The sequence below is a fragment of the Ostrinia furnacalis genome, unplaced genomic scaffold, assembly GCF_004193835.3.
Source record: "Ostrinia furnacalis isolate ACB-3 unplaced genomic scaffold, ASM419383v2 OfSCF2039, whole genome shotgun sequence".
Lineage (NCBI taxonomy): Eukaryota > Metazoa > Arthropoda > Insecta > Lepidoptera > Crambidae > Ostrinia > Ostrinia furnacalis.
In genome coordinates, this window is record NW_021132278.1 from 461,201 (window position 1) to 481,878 (window position 20,678).

Consider the following 20,678-nt stretch of genomic DNA (forward strand, 5'->3'; position numbering starts at 1 on the left):
GGTGGTAGAGCAAGCTATAATAATGGGGATGTTGCCTGGGTCAAAAAGCAAGAGTTTTAATTAGTCCGTCAGTTAACTTATAAAAAAATACTCTACACGTATTTTTCACTTTTTCAAACTAATGAAAATTTAAATAGATAAAGCGCCCCAAAGTTCATAAGAAGAGGCCCGTGACGTCAACGCTTGCTTAAAAATGCCGCACGTTGTGACGTCGTGCGCGTAATTATTTGTTAGATTGACAAATAAAAATATAGGGGAGAGTTCGGTATATTGTACCGCCGGGTAAATTGTACCACCCTCATATTTCGTAAAGTATTTATTGAATGTCTGTAATTGCAACACTCAGCGATACACAACTAAAATCAATTAATATCGGCCATGTGGTTTTTGAAGTGACAACAAACACGTGTGTTTTATTTTGAAAAGTATTTTTTCATTGTTTTCAAGTAACTTTTGACAATACATGATTAGTTTGTAATTTTGTTAAATTTAATCACAAGGTGTTTCTAATATATTATTTAGAAGCGTTAATTAGTGTGGATTACAATTATTTGAAACATTTTTCGGTATTTATAAGCTATATTTTATACCGATTTTTTAAAAGCACTATCACCTAGTCGGCTAAAGTGTACCACGTCAAGTTGTATAGAACTTTACCAAAGAATTTTGAATTTTTTTTTAGTAAATCATATTTTGAAGTATAACTGCATAGTTATGTTTGAATAACAATAAATGAAAGCAAAAGACTGGCAAAGTAGATTAGGTACAAGTGTGCGTTACGATAATTGGAATTACAAAACTTGTACTCAAAATCGTGATAACGTGAAAAACAATATCGATTTTCTATGTTATTAACTACTGTTCCTTTTCGTTTCCTAATTTGTTAAGAATGTATCGTATAATATTTTGCCATAGTTTTTTTATAGGATTGAAATTTATTGAAATCCAATTTAGTAACCCTGTGGTACAAATTATCGAACCGGTTGGCTAAATTGGACCGAAGCTCTGAACTCGTACTTTGTTGATTTGTACTAAATATACAACAATCATGTTAATTAATACTTATGAAATAGTAAGTTGAACAATGTATCTTTTATTATGTACCATAGACATTAGCAAAAACAAAAGAAAACTAGGTGTAAAATGGGATTGAAAAAAACTGGTCCAAATTAGCGGACTCTCCCTTAATATGTGTCCAATATTTTTTGATATTAAACATTACGGACTAAAAAAAATTTTTTAGGCAACTAGCCTATTGGGACATGTATAAGCGCCATGAATATAGCGTAGTGATTTGAAACACACATCCTCCACCATAGAAAAAAACTCCAAGTATGTATTAGACCAAGTAAGAACTCATTACTCCATATTTTTTCATTAAAATTAACCATACTCTTTGTCCCCAGGGTGCACAGACAACGCGAATGGCCTCGGCACAGACGGAGTCCCAGAGCTGGACTACACAGACATGGATTTGGGACTGGCCCACCGGGGGCCTCATTTCGACCTGGCGTATTCCAAAAATGTGACGGCCTTGGTCGGGAAGACGGCGCAGCTCAACTGTAGAGTGCATGACTTGGGGAATAGAACAGTAAGCAGTTCATACCTATAGTAGAATATAGGACTTCGGCACAGATGGAGTCCCAGGTCATATCTTCTTCTTAGAGCCAAAGCAAACGATACGTTGCGGCGGCGGTGCGACGCCGGGGCGTTGTCGCTGCTTCGTCCATAGAATAAATTTCGCGAGACGGCGAAATCTTTGTGGTGTGGCAACGCATCGTGTGCCTTGGCTTTTAGGCTGAGTTGACACCTAACTTTTACCGTAACTATAACGATAACCGGTGCTTTTTGTATGGAGTTTGATAGACTTAAGTTAATTAAGATGGTGCAACTCAGTCATAGTGTCTTATCTGCTATGACTACAGTAATGCTGAAGTTGGTATTTTTTTTTAAGATGGCCGGTTCTTATTCTGTGGGCTACATTTCATGCCCAGAATTAAAATACAAGGAGGCTTTAAGTAAATCTAATCTTAAACTTCATTATAATCCTCTCTAGGGCTCGAACTAAGAGACTTCAAGGGCTATTTAAATAATAGCTTCATTAATATTTATTACAATGATTCTAAAGTCTAAACTAATTACCTTAAAATTAAGAGAACGTAACAAAGACATTATCTTCAAAGATTATTGTGTACTGCTTAGGCCGTTTTGAGTGGTGGGAGCCTGATGTTCTGTAACACAGGTATTTCATACCTAGCTCAGGCATCAGTCTCACAAAAACTTGTGACTGAAATTTAATGTAATATACCTGTACTCTGTGTTATAAGTTTGTGATGGGAAAATAAACTTTTTATTATTATTAAGAGTTCCTCTAGCCTCATAGAAAATGATAGTATCGCTGATAGTAAATATAGTAAATTATTCTCCGAATTAACGAAAGGTCCCGAATCCAGTTGCGTAACACTTAAATCTACCATTATCGCATACGAATTTCGAGCGACAATGAAAATAAGCCCCTTCGCGTGCGGGCTTACAGGGGATGAATTTATTTTGAAAACCCCTAATCCCTTATCCAAATGTAAATGGTTTCGGCTTAATATTTTCCACTTTAGCCAATATAGTGGATCAGACCGTGGTCGGACCCCGAGTCAGACTTAATTAGATTTGGTAGGAACTTTAGCTTTTAGTTGATATTAAGTTCTGATTACATGCGAAGTGACGTGCAAATACGGTTGGTCGAAAAGTTAAAGCTTTGGATTAGTGATGGTTAGTGAAAGCTAAAACAAAACTATCTACTTAACTATACATCGCACACCTAGGTAAAGGGTGGCACAACTCAAAATAATTCAAAATTAAGTTAATGCTATTATCAGAATCTGCGTCAAACGTAGTATTACATGCGAAGTGACGTGCAAATACGGTTGGTCGAAAAGTTTCAGATTTGGATTAGTGATGGTTTGTGAAAGCTAAACTATCTACTTAACTGTATCGCACACCTAGGTAAAGGGTGTACAACTCAAAATAATTCAAAATCGAGTTTGTTGGTTTGGTGGAAGCGAGCTTCACCCGGAATCCTCAACCACGGAGGAACTGGCTATCTTACCTCTAACTGCAGGAACACAACAATGCTGTTAACATTGTTGTTATGGCGACAGACTTAGGTAAGATGGTGGTAGCTAGCCAGGCGGACTTAGAACATTTATTATTATTTATTATTAGAGCAATTGCGATTACTGTATTCTGCATTTCAAATTATTTTTAACATGATGATCCTTTTCAATGTGTCAAGAATCAAATAATGCTATAGTTTTTTTTGTATAATTAAACTCTTTACTGACAATATTTAATTTTTTACTAATTTATACTTAGACATTTAGGGTATGCACATGAATCACAGTAGGTACATAAGGCGAACGTAGTGCCATTCGGAATTCTCCTCCAGTTAGCCTTAGCGTTCATTTAATTTGCGTGAGAAGCAAGCGAGTCAATATTTTACTCATAACATGTTTTAAATTATATTCTAGTACCTACTCGTACATAGTGTACGCCCACAAGCAATTTTAGCTTTATGAAAAATGAAATTACGAAAGTACCTACTCATAACTTTATGAACATTTTTCTCATACACATGTGATAAACTAGCAAAGTTCTTTGCTCACGTTTTATTATACTTACCTTTGACATTAAGGTCGATATTTCGTTGAAATTACTTAATTTTGACATAGGAAAAAGTTGAACCGTTTTGTCCGTCTAGACGTAACAAATTTTGATCTTAAAATCAAAACTGTTCTTGAAAGTTTTTACTATTATAGTAAATAATGAAATTCAGTTTTCTTTGTTAACTATTATTATCCAAGTAGCTGTCTGGTGAAGAGTGTAAGCCAAAACCTCAATTTGCTTCTGGTCAATTAGAGAGGTCGTGCTCCTGCAAAGTGGAGTAAAAACTGATGATGATAATGATGATCCAGGTAGCCTATGTTTTTTTTTATCTAAGGTCCAATCCAAAAATTTATAGTAAGACTTTTCTTTTTATACCTCTCTTACTTTTTAATAAACTCATAAAGAATTATCACAACTGTATCCGCCTGGATATTGCAAAGATAAAACATTTAATATCTCCACTCCAGAATAAATGTACGTAATAAACGCATGTACAGTTAAAATTTATCTCGAATTCTCGACCCTTTGCGTTTGCTATGCCCAAGGGCATCATAGGTCATCATAATGTAGCTCGAGGGCTTTACGGGTTTGACCATAAATCGTGGATAGTACGCGTTTTCATGCACTTCTTTTGTTTTTTTCCATAGCTTTTCATTTTTGTGCGAAAATAAGTTATGCCAATGTTGACAGCTAAGGTCACGTTCTTGTACAAAGGCACGTGCAGCTTGTTACGTATTTTATTTACCTTAGCGAATGACATAATTATTCTGCTAAAACCAACAAACATTATTTAAATATCTCTGAGACTGCCTAAGCTGTACCTACCGTTTCAATTTGGTGTTTTTCTTTTAGTATATCTGTTTTGTTTGATGTACAATAAAGTATACCTTTAATAAATTGAAGAGAATTTGATCCTGAACTTCAAAATCTACCTGTTTTCCAATCAGTTACAATTTTCTCCGAGATAGGTAAACTAAGATTTCATTGGTGTTCAAGCTATAGTCCTGACCATAGGAATAGGCTAGTTTCCTAAAAAAAATTTTTAGTCCGTCAATTTTAATAAAAAAAAAATTGGACACGTATATTTTTAATTGTCAATCAAACAAATAATGACAAAGTTATAGTGCGTTGAAGTTCCGCGCGACGTCACCAAGTGCAGCATTTTTACGTACTCACTGACGTCACGGGCCTTTTCTTTAGAACTTTGGCAAGCTTTATCTCTTTACATTTTCATTAGTTTTAAAAAGTGAAAAATAAGTGTCGAGTATTTTTTGATAAGCTAACTGACGGACTAATTAAAACTCTTGCTTTTTTACCCAGGAAACGTCCCTATTACAGCGGTAGGAATCAGTCAATCAACTTATACACTTTTGGCACTTAATATTATCTTACTGATACACATTTGGAACAAGCCTAAACGTGTGTATAATTTGAATAATGAATCTTGTTGTATACTAAATTTCAGGTCGTTATTTTGCGCCACGTAACAGCTGACATCTTTAAGCTATGCGAACACACATATTGTGTGTCGATTTAAACGTTCTCAATATTTACGAACGTGCTCAACAATATGTAGAGCATTAAGATATTTATGTCGTCGTAATAAAAACGAGGACAACATCAATATACGAAATAATAATGGTCCTTACATGTAATGGTGGAACGATAATTTATTTCAAATTGATTTTATGCAGTACTAAGTAGCTGTGCCCGAGACTTCGTACGCGTGAAAACCCGTTTTCGCAACAATTTTCATTATTGCTCTGCTCCTATTGATCGTAGCGTGATGTTGTATAGCCTATAGCCTTCCTCGATAAATGGGCTATCTAACACTGAATGAATTTTTCAAATCGGACCAGTAGTTCCGGAGATTAGCGCGTTCAAGTAAACAAACAAACTCTTCAGCTTCATAATATTAGTATAGATTATAATAGATTTTGAGGACCATCACTCTCTATGAGTATTTTTGTCAAAGCCCTGATAATAGTCTATAGTATTTTAAACTTTCAAGTTGCATTTTTAACTATAAATTTTATCACTCAAAATGTCGGGAGGGTAAAACCTTTTTACTTACTTTATAATTAAATAGTACTTTACTAAAGTGAAAAGGGTTCAATTAGTACAAATTATACAATTAATGTTTTGACTAAAGGATTAGAGTAGGTACCGTAAAAAGTTGAATTTAAAATTGGAATCTGCAATAACTACGAATTTTTGAACTAACATTTTTTGATTTGCGAGCTCAAAATTGTTTGCATCACTCTCTTTGGATTCTGATTCTTGAAATGCTTCGACCTGTACGTTAGTAAGATTACCTGGGTGATGTATGTGTTTAATAACAAGTCTGTTCTGCCATTCAACCAATCGTTTTAACTGTGTCTGGTCTCGTTAATCACTAGGGGTATTAAGCTTCATTTACAATTACCAACTCTAGGTTTATTTATTTTCTCTTTTATGTTTGTTTCTTGTTTAGTTTCTATCCTGTCATCCTTGGACGAATTAATTAGTCCAGGTTGTCATCCATTTTGCAATGGAGGGAAGTCGAACCTCAACTTCGAACTCCTCCTATGTTCTTCTGATCAATTTCGTTGCGGGTCCAATGACAGTTTAACTTTCCCCCGGGACAAACTTGACCTTCACTGGTTGTGTTTTTATTGGCGGTCAAGATGTAGATCCTGGCTACAAAAAAATACCAATATTAACAGTAATATTTTGTTCCAGGTATCATGGATACGGCATAGAGACATACACCTGCTTACTTCAGGGAGGATGACTTACACCTCCGACCAGAGGTTCATCAGCGTCCACAACCCTCACACGGAGGACTGGATTCTAAAAGTAAGGAAAATAAGTACCTTTTTCAAACCAAAATATGTAACGTCACAAAAATGCCTCTTGTTTGCTATTTAAAAAAGTTTAGTCAGCCTTACTGCGAGTAATTATTTTGAAATTATGTAAAAAATAATTTGAGACAATTCATTTCTTTAAAACAACTTGGGATTTAAAAGAGTTACCTTTTGTGTAGACTTGTCTTTAGAATCTCTCCCTTTTATGAAAATATGATTAATAGTCAGCGAATCTTGCCAGCAAACATACCTACCTAGTTTCTACGAGTAGAAATATCAGAATTTCATTCCATCAAGATGCAAGGCTATAAAAAGTCCTTGAATTTTATTGCTCCTCTTTATAATAAATTATACTAGCAGTTTTTACATTCCCCATAAAAATGTCCCCAAACTTATTCAATTCCTGAACTTCCATTTTCAAAACCGCATCGGATTCAATCCAAATAATGCATGGTCAAGGAATTCTATCGCATAAATCTTCCACAGATCCGGTTCCCGCAGCGACGGGACTCCGGTATCTACGAGTGCCAGGTCGGGACCACGCCACCTATCGGCCACAAGATGCACCTGTCAGTCGTCGGTAATACACTTTTTATTTTTTTAAAGAGCCACAGCACATACATTATTATACTAGTTAGCATCGTTAATTTAGCCGCTTTTTAGAAGCTGAATGTCGCTGTATGCTACACAGCACACTTATAGCCAAACGCGATTGAGTCGCTTTTGGGAAGCTCGACAGCAGGTTCTAAAACCTGCGATTACAATACCGCGTCCAAATTCACGGCCTGCATTCAGCGCCTTACTGACATACACAGATTATGTGCTAAACAGTGCTCTTAGTAAACATTTCTTGTAACAAAATGTAAACATTTCTCACATCAATGTGCTATCGTCTGCTGTGTATGTAATTTATTGAAGCCAATTTTTGATTCTACATTTAAATAGCTCAATGGTGTCGGTGTAATTTAAGATCCAAGAAACGGTAGGTATCAAAGATAAAGCTTACCACGAGAGGATAACAAGTCTTTTACTCTTAAAAAAGTTAGATGCGAAGAAAAGAATTTAAACGAATTTAAATCTAGTTCGTCAAGTTTTAAAGTTTAGGTAATTGTTTCATGAAAGCGACTGACTTGCTTTTGTGATAACAAGTGTTTTCAGAAATTGACTGAGTTTATTTATTAATTAAGCCTTGATTACATCAAGTTGAAAGTGCTTTTTCCGTAAAACCATGAAATTGTACCTTTACATATAAAATTTGAAAATGTTTGACATACTGGGAAATGGTTTTGATCTGATTATATTCTGTAAATACTTATTCCGTGAAAATCCTATGCTTGTTGAATAATTTCAATGTTTAAATTCAAATATTTATGCACAGAAACCATTAAATTAAAAAATGTTTTAACGAATGAAAAATAATTGGGGCATTTTCAACTACGAGTATTTCAATTTTTAATTTCATTTACGAATACTTTTAACGATTCAATCAGAAGTTTTCTTTTGTTTTTCTTAATGACTTTAAGCCTCTAAAATAAAGAATTTTGACGAGTATTGCAGTTGACTGTTACTTACAAGTCTGAAGTTTAAATAAACAAACTTGTTAGCAAACCGTCATTCAATTTATTTAGGCTGGGTTGCACCATCTTAATTTAACTTTGTCAAACGTCAAAAATCTGTCAAACTCCATACAAAAAACACTGGTTATCGTCAAAGTTACGGTCAAAGTTAGGTGGAGCAACTCAGCGTTAGTAATCATAAACTTAGAAGTGTATTTACGGTTCAATTTGCAGAAAGCAATATAAGTTTTCAGTGTGTTATGAACATAACAGATCAAGGATACCTAGTTGAAAACAGTACATATAATATGTAGGTGCTATAAAATTGGACCACTTTCGACTGAATGCGACGAGCAATGCAATTTCGTTTTATAGTGATTGATTTTTCATTTCAATGTTGAGAAGGATTATTGATTCACTTGAAAATTGTATGAATATGAAAGATGACAATAACTGAATAGTAGGTATCAAATTTTATTCATACCAAAACGTGGTGAAATTTTAACCCGTAACGGCAACAAGCATTATTATATTATGTTGTACTCGTAATATTTTATAGACGAGGACTGCTTACTTACTAGGCATAAATTTTGTAGGTACTTAATTAGTAATTTGTAGTAATATAAAAACTAAATATATTCTCGTGCTATGAGTGAGCCCACAAGTTGATCGACTGATCCTCAAATTGGCAGTTTGCACTGCAGTCTAACACCGACATTGTTATGTTACTGTGGCCTGTGTAATTATATCAAGTTCTTGACTTAATAAGAACTAGTTTCCATACGCAGATAATTCAGGGTCCAATGACAGTTTAACTTTCCCCCGGGACAAACTTGACCTTCACTGGTTGGGTTTTTATTGGCAGTCAAGCTGTAGATCCTAGCTACACAGGAGTTGCAGCGGTGGGAACGAGAGGTGGGAATAGTCCCGTATTTAATACCCAGATTATCTTTTTATCTAACTATATCCATTTTGTGTTCAAGCAGAACCCCTGACGACGATCCTGGGCGGTCCAGAGCTGTTCATCAACACGGGGAGCACCATCAACCTCACGTGTGTGGTGCAACACTCCCCAGAGCCGCCCCCGACTATACGGTGGACTCATAATGATGAGGTGAGTGTCTTAACGTGGCCTCTCACTATAGGCCTTACAGAAGCTCAAAGTTGCACAGCGTGCTATGGAGAGGGCTATTGCTTGGTGTTTCTTTGCGAGATCGAATCAGAAATGAGGAAATCCGTAAACGAACTAAAATCGCTGACATAGCCCGACGGGTTAGCAAGCTGAAGTGGCAATGGGCAGGGCATATAGTACGCAGAACTGACGGCCGATGGGGCAGCAAGGTTCTGGAATGTAGGCCGCGTACCGGAAAACGCAGCGTGGGACGACCGACGACTGGGATGAAGCGCTGGATGCAGGCCGCTACCAATCGATCAACGTTTTGAAGCCACGATAGCCGAACGGTGAAGGGGTCGGACTGGCCGACTCGTAATCCGGGGAACGCGGGTTCGGTCCCCGCCGCCGCTCGACTATTGTGGTGAGCTCAAATGATGACATCTCGAATCGATGGTTCAGCAACCCAAAGTGAGTCTAGGACTCACTTTGGGTTGCTGAACCATCGGAGTACGTAAGTAAGGAAGTGTGATGATAATGATCTGAGCTATATGATACTAGCAATGTAGAATAGAATAGATGTCTTGAAAAGGTGAGATAAGGGGCATGTGTAAAAACATAAGGCCACCGTGAAGAGTCCAACCATGTTTTCCTTTTGTCTCTAGTAAATAAGAGATTAGTTCTCCTGCAAAAGGCACTAAATGGCCTAATGACGATGATAAGTTTTACTAAGCAATAAAACTCATGCAGAGTAGAATAGGATGCCAATCTTCCCTTAGATCTTGTAAAAAGAAACCGTGACATAGCTATGTAGGAACAGGCCTCTTACTAAAGCTAAGTCTACGACCAAATACTCTTTTGCGCCTGGTAAATTAGAGAAGTTCGTGCTGCATAGTGGAAACTAAATGACCATATTCCGGTTGACAACTTACTATGCTATACTATACATTGATAACGATGAGATAAAGCTGAAAAAAACTACAAAGGAATTCCCGCATCTTTATGTATTCGCGGAACTCTCTAGAGTAGAATCTCTACGCACACATGTAACATCGGTTGTGTGCTTCCCAAAATCACGCGCAATTAATGAAAAACTTTATCTCTTTATACACGAACGTGTCCAAATTCCACGAACAATACCAAACAATTCGAAGCGAAACCATACGACAAATGAGATCGCAATCTCTTAGCATTCAACCTCGGTTTTCTGCGCTTTGCAAATTGCCTGCTCTCTTGTGATATACGCGATGTAGCGGGAGCGAGAGCGAGCGCGGAAGCGAGAGCGATAGCAAGCGCGGAAGCGGGAACGATAGCAAGCGCGGAAGCGGGAGCGGGAAATTATAATAAAATCGCAGTAAAATTGGTTATTGTTTATGGCATCTGAAGTTCAGATGCCAGAAGATCTCATGCATCATCTCAGACTTATACCTACACTTTGTTACTCTCTCAATATTATTTTCTTTCCTCTTAGTAATAGAGGGTGTTTGAAACCTGTGCGCTTTTGTTGAAACATTCCCTTAGAGGCTTAGACAGTAGTTGCAACCGAAAATCTCTCCATACACATCATACATCATCATTATCATCGTCGTCAGGTTATTTATTTATTGAAAAAGATACACCAACGACATATAACTTTACATATAACAATAATACAGTGTTGAGTAGGTACTGCAGGAGTCCTCTCTAATTGTCCACAGGCAAAAGTAAACTAACATAAACGCTTATATCTCACCCGCTTCATCGTCCGCTCCCGTGCCTCTCACACCGCAACTTTGGCGAGTCGATTCCAAAGTTTTATTTACAAGGGGGTGTACCAGTCGATTTGAAACGTTGCCAGAATGAGCTGTGAGCGCCGACCCCGGATTGGCTTGGCAGGGAATAAAATTGCGTTCCCATTGTTATCTTATGCCCCAGTTTTAGCTGCCACGATTGGATTGTCAAATCAAGTGCCATTGACAGACGTGGACAGCCGGAATGGAGCATCGGCGGGATGTCCAGGTCATTTGCACCCCAATTGACTATTTCGTTTGTTGTTGCTGCCTTTTTTGTGTTGGGGAGAGCAATTATTGTTTCAGCTAAATAATATAATTTACAAGTCCTTCCATCCAGGCAATTATATTTACCTATCCAAAATTATATTGCCCTGAACATAATACAGGACTAGACTTCGTACGCGTGGACCGAGTTTTACCCCCTTATGGGTTAAATTTTACAAAATCCCGCCTTACTAAGCACCTACGTTCTAAAAGGAACCCCCATGCAAAATTTGAGACTCCTAGCACTTGTAGTTTCTATGATTTCGTGATGAGTGAGTCAGTCAATCAGTGACCTTTCGCTTTTATAGATATAGAAGATTTGCTGTTTGCTTGCTGCCTGATCAAAAACGGCTTTATCTTTTCCACAACAAATTGATTCCTCTCATACCTGCCACATTATACAGCCTTGGGCTATCTAACTATTGGGTAACATAACTTTACGACTTCAACCAGAAGCTCCAATTTAATCTCCGTCCCTTAAACCGAAAAATACATTGTTTTGACAGTAAACAAACATCCCAACTTTGCCACTCAATAACAAACTACAATATAAAACACTTCCCGTATACCCCAGAGAAACGAATACGGCCACATTTTCAAACAACGTTTCCAATTTCGAATAAGTCTCACATATTGAATAGGCGCTTGTTTCGCGCTGCACTTCTATTTCTTTCGAACAAATTCTCGGTGAGGCTTCGAAAGTTTCGTACATGGGTACTTTCCTATACTAGGTAGGTATTCTACTTTTAGTAATCTGGTCGCTGCTAACGATCGTGCCATTGTCTGGAGAGAGCAGCCACTTCATCTGAAAAATTGGTTTTATTGTCTTAATAGACAACAATACCAATTTTGAGATAAAGTGGCTGCAAATAAGATAAACAATCACATAATATGATGTAATTGCATTACCATAGCTAATTTATTGACATATCTTATTAATTGACATCCGTGAAGTTTGTAATCTTTAAGCTTGAAAAACATATTTACAACTCTCATAAGATTTGAAGTTGACTGCTGATCTGATCATACTATAGGTATACCTTGAGATCATAACAATGTGATGAGACTGATCTATTTGTATTGTGGTTACGTGTAATTAGCGCCGTCCAATGCCAATTAGAGTGTAATGCGGACGCCGATGGCTGTACAAAGGCTGCACGTCAAGCTTTACACTGGCCATCTTATGCAGTTGCAATAGAGTCGATTTTGCAACGAAAATGTAAAGTCAGATGTGCAAGCTGTACAAAGGCTGCTATGGCCTCCGTTCGTGGGTTTTAAAATAGCTAATTACAGTTTTGAAATAACTTTTGTAATGCTACTTTGTGATTTGGCATTATGTGAAATTTTAACACTGAAAATGACAGAACTTTTGTTGCTTTACTTTGAACTTTATTTTCCAATGAATAAGGTAGAATATAGCAATGAAAAGTTCAGTTAACTGGCATAGTAGTTTCTTTTAGTAGGTACTTACACATGTAGTGATGAAGACATACTCGTATATGTATATATGTATACCTTAGTTACCAAAATTCATCGGACACCTTTACCCTAAAACCAAGACACGACTTATTTAAGACTAGCTTTCCGCCCGCGGCTTCGTCCACGTGGAATTTTGTCTGTCACAGAAAAACTTTATAACTAAAACGTCCCTGTTTCAAATCCGGGAGAAAAACTATCCTATATCCTTTCTCGGGACTCAAACAATCTCTGTGCCAAATTTCATCAAAATCTGTTCAGTGATTTAGGCTCGAAAGCAAGACAGACAGACAGAGTTACTTTTCGCAATTATAATATTAGTTTAGATTATTACACAAATTGCAAGCCCTAAAATCTCTATCATCTCAATCATTTTTCTTTTCAGTGGCTTCAAAATCAATTCATTATTGATCATAGCATGTCCTCGACATACAAAATCTACAAGAGAATCACGTTTTACATCTCAAATAAAATTGTTTCAATTGACGAGTCGGTTTAACCTGGAGATAATTTTAGCAGAAATGTCAAATGAACGTTTTACAAAAGACAATGCCGGAAATTGGCGTCTTTTTTTTTTTTCGCGCGGCCATCGACCAAACTTTGTTTTTTGATTACCAAAATAGTGTCATAAACCAAACTTACTATGACATGTATACCTCTAAACTCAGTCTAAACTGAGTTACGAGCATTAGAAGTTTGATGATTTTCATACTAGATTTCCTTTTTGCGCGCTAAGTTTTGTAAGAAATTGCAACAAAATAGTGAGATTGTATGACGTGTAAACAAACAATATCATCCATTAAAGGCTCCAGACATAAGTATGGAGCAGAATCAGCGCAATAAAAAAATAGCGCAATATTTTGTTGCAATTGCTTACAAAACTTGCGCACAAAAAGCAAATCTAGTATGAAAATAATCAAACTTCTAATGCTCGTAACTCAGTTCAGACTGAGTTTAGAGGTATACATGCCATAGTAAGTTTGGTTTATTAAAAAAAAAGACGCCACTTCCCATACAAAATCTGGCATTGCCATTTAGCAAATTGTCTCTGAGAAAATTTCTAACACACGTGCGCGTTCATTTCTTGGAATCAGAATAACATAATATAATAGCGTATAAACTGTGTCATTTGTTCTGATATCTCGAATTTAACTTGTTATTGTAATTTGCTCTATTGTCATTTCAACTTAATATTGGATTCTATAGAAATTATATGCCTTTGAATGAGTTTATTCGGTTCGTGGAAAAATACATATTTGATAGGTATGTTGAATAATGTAATGTAATACGTAAGTAGTTTTCAGGGCCTGTGTGAGTTGATATTTAGAAAAAAATGTCTCTAAACTGTCAGTTTCGGAATAGTTGGACCAATTTTGATAGGCTTTATTTCAGAAAAAAAAAGAATTTCATTGTTGAAATCCGTGACAGAGCGAGGTCCACTCATGAAAAAAATGACTTTATTTAATGGGCATACTAGCTTTTGCCCGCGACTTCTCTTCATTATGTCACAGAGTCATTATGTTATTATGAAACTTAAACAATAAACCCAAAAATACTTTTTACGTCCATCCATCTATCCTTACAAACTTTAAATACAAATTACTGACCAAATATTTCTTTCTCAGGAAATCAACTACGACTCGCCCCGCGGGGGAGTTTCAGTCATCACGGAGAAGGGGGAGACGACCACGTCCCATCTACTGGTGCAGAAGGCCAAGTCACCAGACTCTGGGCGGTACACCTGCGCTCCAGCCAACGCGAACCCTCGCTCGGTGCAGGTCCACGTTTTGAGTGGTAAGTTTTGACAATAGAAGGGTTAGACAATGACAATCTCACCTGCTGGTGAATAAAGCCCAGTATCCAGATTCTGAATGGTATAACGCGAACCCTCGCTCGGTGCAGGTTCACGTTTTGGTGGTGGTGAGTCTTTGCATTACCTATCTCAGTAAATAGAAGGGGGGACATGATCAGCAAAATCTCACCTGCTGGTACAGAAAGCTGGATCTACGGACTCTGGACAGTATAATGCGTACCCTCGCTCGGTGCAAGTCCACGTTTTGAGTGGTGAGTCTCAACAAGAGAAGAGAACATGATCACAGCAGTATGCAACAATTGGAGATACCTTCCAGCGGAACCTACCGTCTACAGTCCACCACTCATCGTTCACCGCGTCTGTCTACAGCACACTCAGCTTATCCACTCAAACTGCCAGTAGTCTTCGTGACTGATAGTTGTTTTTCACACTACCTGCTGATGCAGAAAGCCAAGTCTACAGGCTCTGGACGGTATAATGCAAACCGTTGCTCGGTGCATGTCCACGTTTCAACTAACATACCCTATCTTTGAGGTATCAATAACCCAACGGTGTCAGGAGTCTGGATTATTGTGACGAATAAACTCCAAACACAAGCATAATTTTAGCTGTCTGGAGAGGGTCAAGAAATTGGTTGACAGTCAAATATTAACCCATAGCAGTTGAATAGTCTATCGCCAGCAATCAACCAATAATATTTCCAATAGAATCTATATATGCTATTGACAACCGACACAGCATTTAACCAAGTGGGACTATGCAGTAGCGGAGTGGTAACGGAAGAAGTGACATGTGAAGTAACATACTAGTCGTTCTAAAGTAGGTACCGCTTTATACCGTGTATTCATCAGACTATTGATATAGCGCAACAGTTTCGGTATAGTGTTTGAACTTCGTGAATCTATGTTGAAAGCTAGCTATTACCTCGCTCAACTGCAATCAGTAAAAAAGCTTGACACTAAAATCCACCCAATCCTACATTTTAATATTTTAAATCCTAATTTGTCAACGTAATGATAGGCACGAAAAGTAAATTTTAGTCGCATTAATAAAACGTCAAATCGGCCTAAAAATATGAAGCGAAAAATCCCATCAAGCAAATAGCTGAAAGCGCTGACGAGAGTATAAATTATTGTCCAAAAGTCACGTACAGCGAAGATCGATGGGGCAATATAATGGACCCGAGTTAAGTTCCAGCTAGAATAATATAGCTGGAACTGTTAATTATTCGATGGTTAACAGCAGGCACGTTAACTGAATCTTCGAACTCAGTTCCAAGGTCGGATTTTCTGAGCCCTTAGGCTGGGACAGGGCCGGAGTTACGCTGATGTTGTAATAATAAGATGTTAATTTGAACTAAGGAAGAGACTATTTAATTTTGTCGAGCTAATATGGGCAAAATTTATTGGCAGTTTGGTTTCACAACTTTTTATTGAGACTATATGCCATGGCGTTAAGTTAACCACAAGATTAAATTTACCTGGTTTTAAATAATAAGTTTATAGCGAGGTAACGTGAAGTACGAGTTAGAATCTTGTCACGAGTAAATGAGCAAAAGCCTAGGAAGAAAAAAAGTTAGTAAATGCTGCTGCTCATTTGCCTTCTGTCCCATAAAAATTGATATTTCGTAAGTCTAGGCTTAAATTATGTGTAAACTTAGCGTCATTATTAACATTTTTATGCCACGATAAGTCATATCCCGAGATTAATCTCTGCATCTAAATATGTATGTGGTATCATGAATAAAACAAGAGAGATAAAGCCTAAAGGCTGCGACACTCAAAACTGGCAATTTATGGGCCGCTACAACGCATGGCCCCTTGCCAACCTTAGTTCGTCCCTGTTCTAGCTCTAGGCTGAATCGAAGTTGGCTAAGTCCATAAGTCTAGGTTATTACTGAAACGTTGTCGACAAAGTAAATGGGCGCTCCATAATCCTCCATAGAAATATCCGAGATTTAGAGATAGGCAACTAAATGAACGAAATTCGGTGGAAGGAAAAGAGCAAACTCAAGTGGTTCTCAATTTGAGTGGATGAGTCAATGTGATTTGTATTTTCAAAGTGATTTGGAAATAGAGTGTTGTTTTGCTCTAATTGTTTTATAGGTAATTGGCTTAATATTTCAAGTTCTTTAGATCTAAACGTGCCACGTTTAGTGGATTTTAAATTATTAAAAAGTTTTATAATTATTTAAGACTGACCTGAGAGTAATAATTAAGTCTAGCTAAGAGAGATGCCACACGGTGCGGTGCGGCGCCGGAACGCACCGTCTGGCATATCATTTATTTTTGCATGCAGGACGCCGCAGCGACACCGCTCCGGCGCCGCGCCGCGACCGCACCGCACCGTGTGGCTTTTAAATCATGCCTGAAAATGATAATATAATAACAACTCTACTATTAATAGAAGAGCAAGGTGCCCCATAAATGCCTATTCACTCTCACCGTGAAGAGGCCCGAATTAAAGTGTTCGAGAAAGATATCAAGGCAGCGAATTCCAGTCCTTAACTCTTCTCATTAAAAGCGCTTTCACATTAGGGCGTTAGTAGCGCGACTACAGCGCGGCAGCCGCGTTTTTATAATGTGAAGGCATGCATCCGCTGTTACATAGTATGAAATTTTCGTTTCGCGCGTTTGTCCCGTTGCTAAATCGCCTAAGAGTAGGCGCACACCGTTGATTTTTCGTCGGCCGATAGTTTAGTCGGGCAGTTGATCAGTATGGGCACGGTAATACTATCATACAGTATTGTAACTTCATACAAACGGACGAAACTCGAGCTTTCCTTCGAAATTCAAATCTCGGTATGCGCTCGACATGCAAAAGTCGGGGGTGTCGCGAATGTGCCACAGTAATAAACGGACGATGTGTTTTTTCAACATAGTGTTTTTTTTATAAAAATAATTACAAGTACCTATTTATACAGGGTGTTAGGTAAATGGATTTATAAGTCAACACTAGCCCATGTTAATATTTATGCATGAAAATAGTATGGTGAAGTCAGTGAATATCATTTTATTTTTATTATCATTCAAAATAAATATCATGATAACAATTTTCAGACTTCACCATTGTAAGCATTTTTACTGTGAAACAGATTTTAATTGGAAATTAAAATGTATATTGTTGTTTTAATAATTAAATGCGGGTAAGCGAAATAATAAGAAAAAAAAATTACAATCACAAAATACATTTACAAAACTAGATAGAAATTCAAGAAGGCAGATGTAATGAAAACAGGGTGCGCAGGTGGGCAGCCCTATCGCATGTTGTCAAACGGTGACGTACCGCGCGGCTGTTGACATTTATTTCAAAAATATGACCGAGTTGGAATACTGTATAGATAGTATTACCGTGGATGGGCATGTATGGGAGTGCGCACACTACGCCGATTCGATTTGGCCGATTCTTCATACAATTTCAAATCGGGCACAACTATCGGCCAACTAAAAATCAACGGTGTGCGCCTACTCTAAATGTGAAAGAGCTATATGTAAGAAAAACAATTGAAACTAATACCTATCTCCTTCTCGCAGGTGAGCATCCAGCAGCGATGCAGCATGGCGGCCAGCTCCGTCTCCAATATCCTCTCTCAGCCGCTCTACTGAGCGTCATCGTAGCCCTAATGGGGTGCTAGTATATCAGAACGTGATCTATATTTTATATTACCCTAGACACTAGTAGCTTGTGAACTTATAATAGAGTAAGACGGCAAACATTGATCCATTGGGGTCTAATCAGGCAAGCTGTAAACAAAAAGGAGACGTATTTTTAAAGCATTAAAATTCCAACCCAACAAAACGCCGCGTAGGTCGTCCACAAGGACAGGTGACCTCATAAAGGTAGCAGGCAGGCGCTGGATGCAGGCCGCTACCAACCGGCTGATCTGGCAATCATTGGGGGAGGCCTATGTTCAGCAATGGACGTCCTATGGCTGCACACATTAAACATAGGCCGTTCAGCAATGAATTTCCTGTGGCTGAATCCAGTCCAGAACGAATACAACTGCACTTATCGTATAAACTTTCGTATTTGTGTGATTTTGTTTGCGAATTTGCATTCTAATTCCTTGTAAATACGTCTGAAGCTAGAATAAACATGCAAACAGCGTGCCGACACACGAATCGAGAATCTATGTTTACGATAGCTTTCCGCAGTAAGTAAACGTAACAAAAAGTCAACAGGTCTTATTTTTAGTTTGGGAAAATGTATAGGAAACTACATAAAAATTAACACCCGTGTTCACAAACATTCTATGAGGTCTCACAGTGCGCGTGGACGCACAGGGTGACACACGAATCAATCACAGAGCTCTATTCAACGCTGTGCGTTCGATTTTCTGCTTCACTTATTATTTTGTGAATACGGGCGTAAATATCAAATAGGCACCTGGCACACGTCACACAATGATTTTGATTTAGAAAAATAACACGTTTTCATTGAGATTTGGTGTCGAAATTGTTATAAAATTTCCTTTCTAATAATGGAGGAAAATCAGCACAATTATATTTATAAATACTTCGATATCGATTTGCCAACAGAGAATGTTTCGAATATTCGGTTTCTTTCAATCGAAAGGATCAATAATAATATTTTCTGTTGTATTGATAACATTGTAAATAAAAGTTACTATCAATAGGGTCATAAAAAAGTTAATAATCTAAAGTATAGACTGTCGATTTTTATGAAACTTTGATCTGCAACGTCTGTGATCTAATTAGATTATAGATCGTTTCATCCACGAAGACGCGCCCCACCATTCTTCCACTAATATATTCGAGTGTTATCGGTACACGCTAAATTATCCATGAGTGCACACGCACACTACAATAATGACGCTCGGATTGCTCGGATCAAACTCTCCGCACCCCGCGCTTCCCTCGACCAAAAATTGGTGGGGCACGTCTTCGTGGATGAAACGATATGTAGTAAATATTTTCCAATTCAATGTAACTTACGTTAATTCGCACCTGAGGCAATAGATATTTTCTTCAAGTTTTAAAAAAATTACTTTATAGTGACTGAACACGGACGCTGAAAAATGTAGAGCCATTTATAAAAAACTCACACATACAACCACTTTCGTTTTCATAATGTTAGTGTGGGAATATGTCCCCAATAATATGTGGGACTATGTAATATCACAGTTCGAGGGTTCCATCGAGAGCTTACTGTAACCCAAATCCCATAAATAATTTATTAGATACTGAAGGAAGTGATTTTCCACCGAAAGAATCGAAACGGGACAAGCTTGTGATATTTTTTCGGGTGTGCGAATAAAGGGTCATGATTTCTTGATTGGTTGTTATAGATGTATAGATTAACATTTGTAATTTTCAGACAAATCAGCATTTTTAATTATTGTTTCAGTATATCTGAAACCACGGTACCTAGACAATTTTAGATTTCAGCATCTTCATCTACAAAGGCGACATTAGTATGTTTCATATTTAAATAGAAAGACACGGGTCTTAACGCCACATTTATTAATGAGTTACATTATGTACTCACGGCTTGACGTTTCGGCTGCGATGCTGCAGCCGTGGTCACAAGCAGACTGGCGGCTCGCGGCGTCGTCCGTTCGGGCGGGCTTGAAAATGTATGTCGCGTTAAGACCCGTGTCTTTGCATTTAGGTAGGTATGTCGAAATGGAACGCAAGAGTTTAAAATCTTATGTTTCATATTTGGTTAAATAGTACCATGATAAATCACAGGTAACAGTGTTCCTTTAAAATCGACAGTCTAATAGAGAGGCTACAAGTTTGAGAGGACAAAACTTTGAATTTCCTTCGAGAGAAGAGCTTTCAGACTTCTGTTATTTTAAATGGTAGTTGATCATTGCTAGACAAATTTTTATAAGTTGCTGTAAGAAGACGGCTTTTATCCACAAAAGTACTGTGTATGTTTGGACAGATAAGGCTGGTTTGAGAATCGCGCTGATCGCTCGCTGATCGTCGGCGCTGACAAATCAAAATGTACGAGTATGTAATTGAAGGGAACGTTTCTGAGTGACGCTGATCGCTCGGCGCCGACGCTCCATACATTTCGGCTATTAGCGTTGACGGTCAGCGTGCGTCAGCGTGATTCTAAAACCAGCCTAAGACGTATCATGAGATATTGGTCTTTTAGTAAATGGCGGGTTTATAATGAAAAAAAAACCATGATGCTGCGATTTTCCCACAA

General features: G+C 37.7%; 1 protein-coding gene across 4 annotated transcripts in view; it reads left to right on the top strand.

Moving 5' to 3' along the window:
• Positions 1-18,702, top strand: part of LOC114354322 (zwei Ig domain protein zig-8-like) — a 173,757-nt gene extending 155,055 nt beyond the window's left edge. For 3 of the 4 annotated variants that reach the window (XM_028306638.1, XM_028306637.1, XM_028306639.1), the window contains exons 5-10: positions 1,407-1,591; positions 6,382-6,498; positions 6,993-7,086; positions 9,046-9,176; positions 14,311-14,479; positions 18,032-18,702. In XM_028306638.1, coding sequence (XP_028162439.1) covers positions 1,407-1,591; positions 6,382-6,498; positions 6,993-7,086; positions 9,046-9,176; positions 14,311-14,479; positions 18,032-18,132 — 797 coding nt within the window. In that variant the 3' untranslated portion in view covers positions 18,133-18,702. The remainder of the gene's footprint in view (positions 1-1,406; positions 1,592-6,381; positions 6,499-6,992; positions 7,087-9,045; positions 9,177-14,310; positions 14,480-18,031) is intronic. The other variant, XM_028306640.1, reaches the window with a different exon arrangement.
• The last annotated feature ends 1,976 nt before the right edge of the window (positions 18,703-20,678 follow it).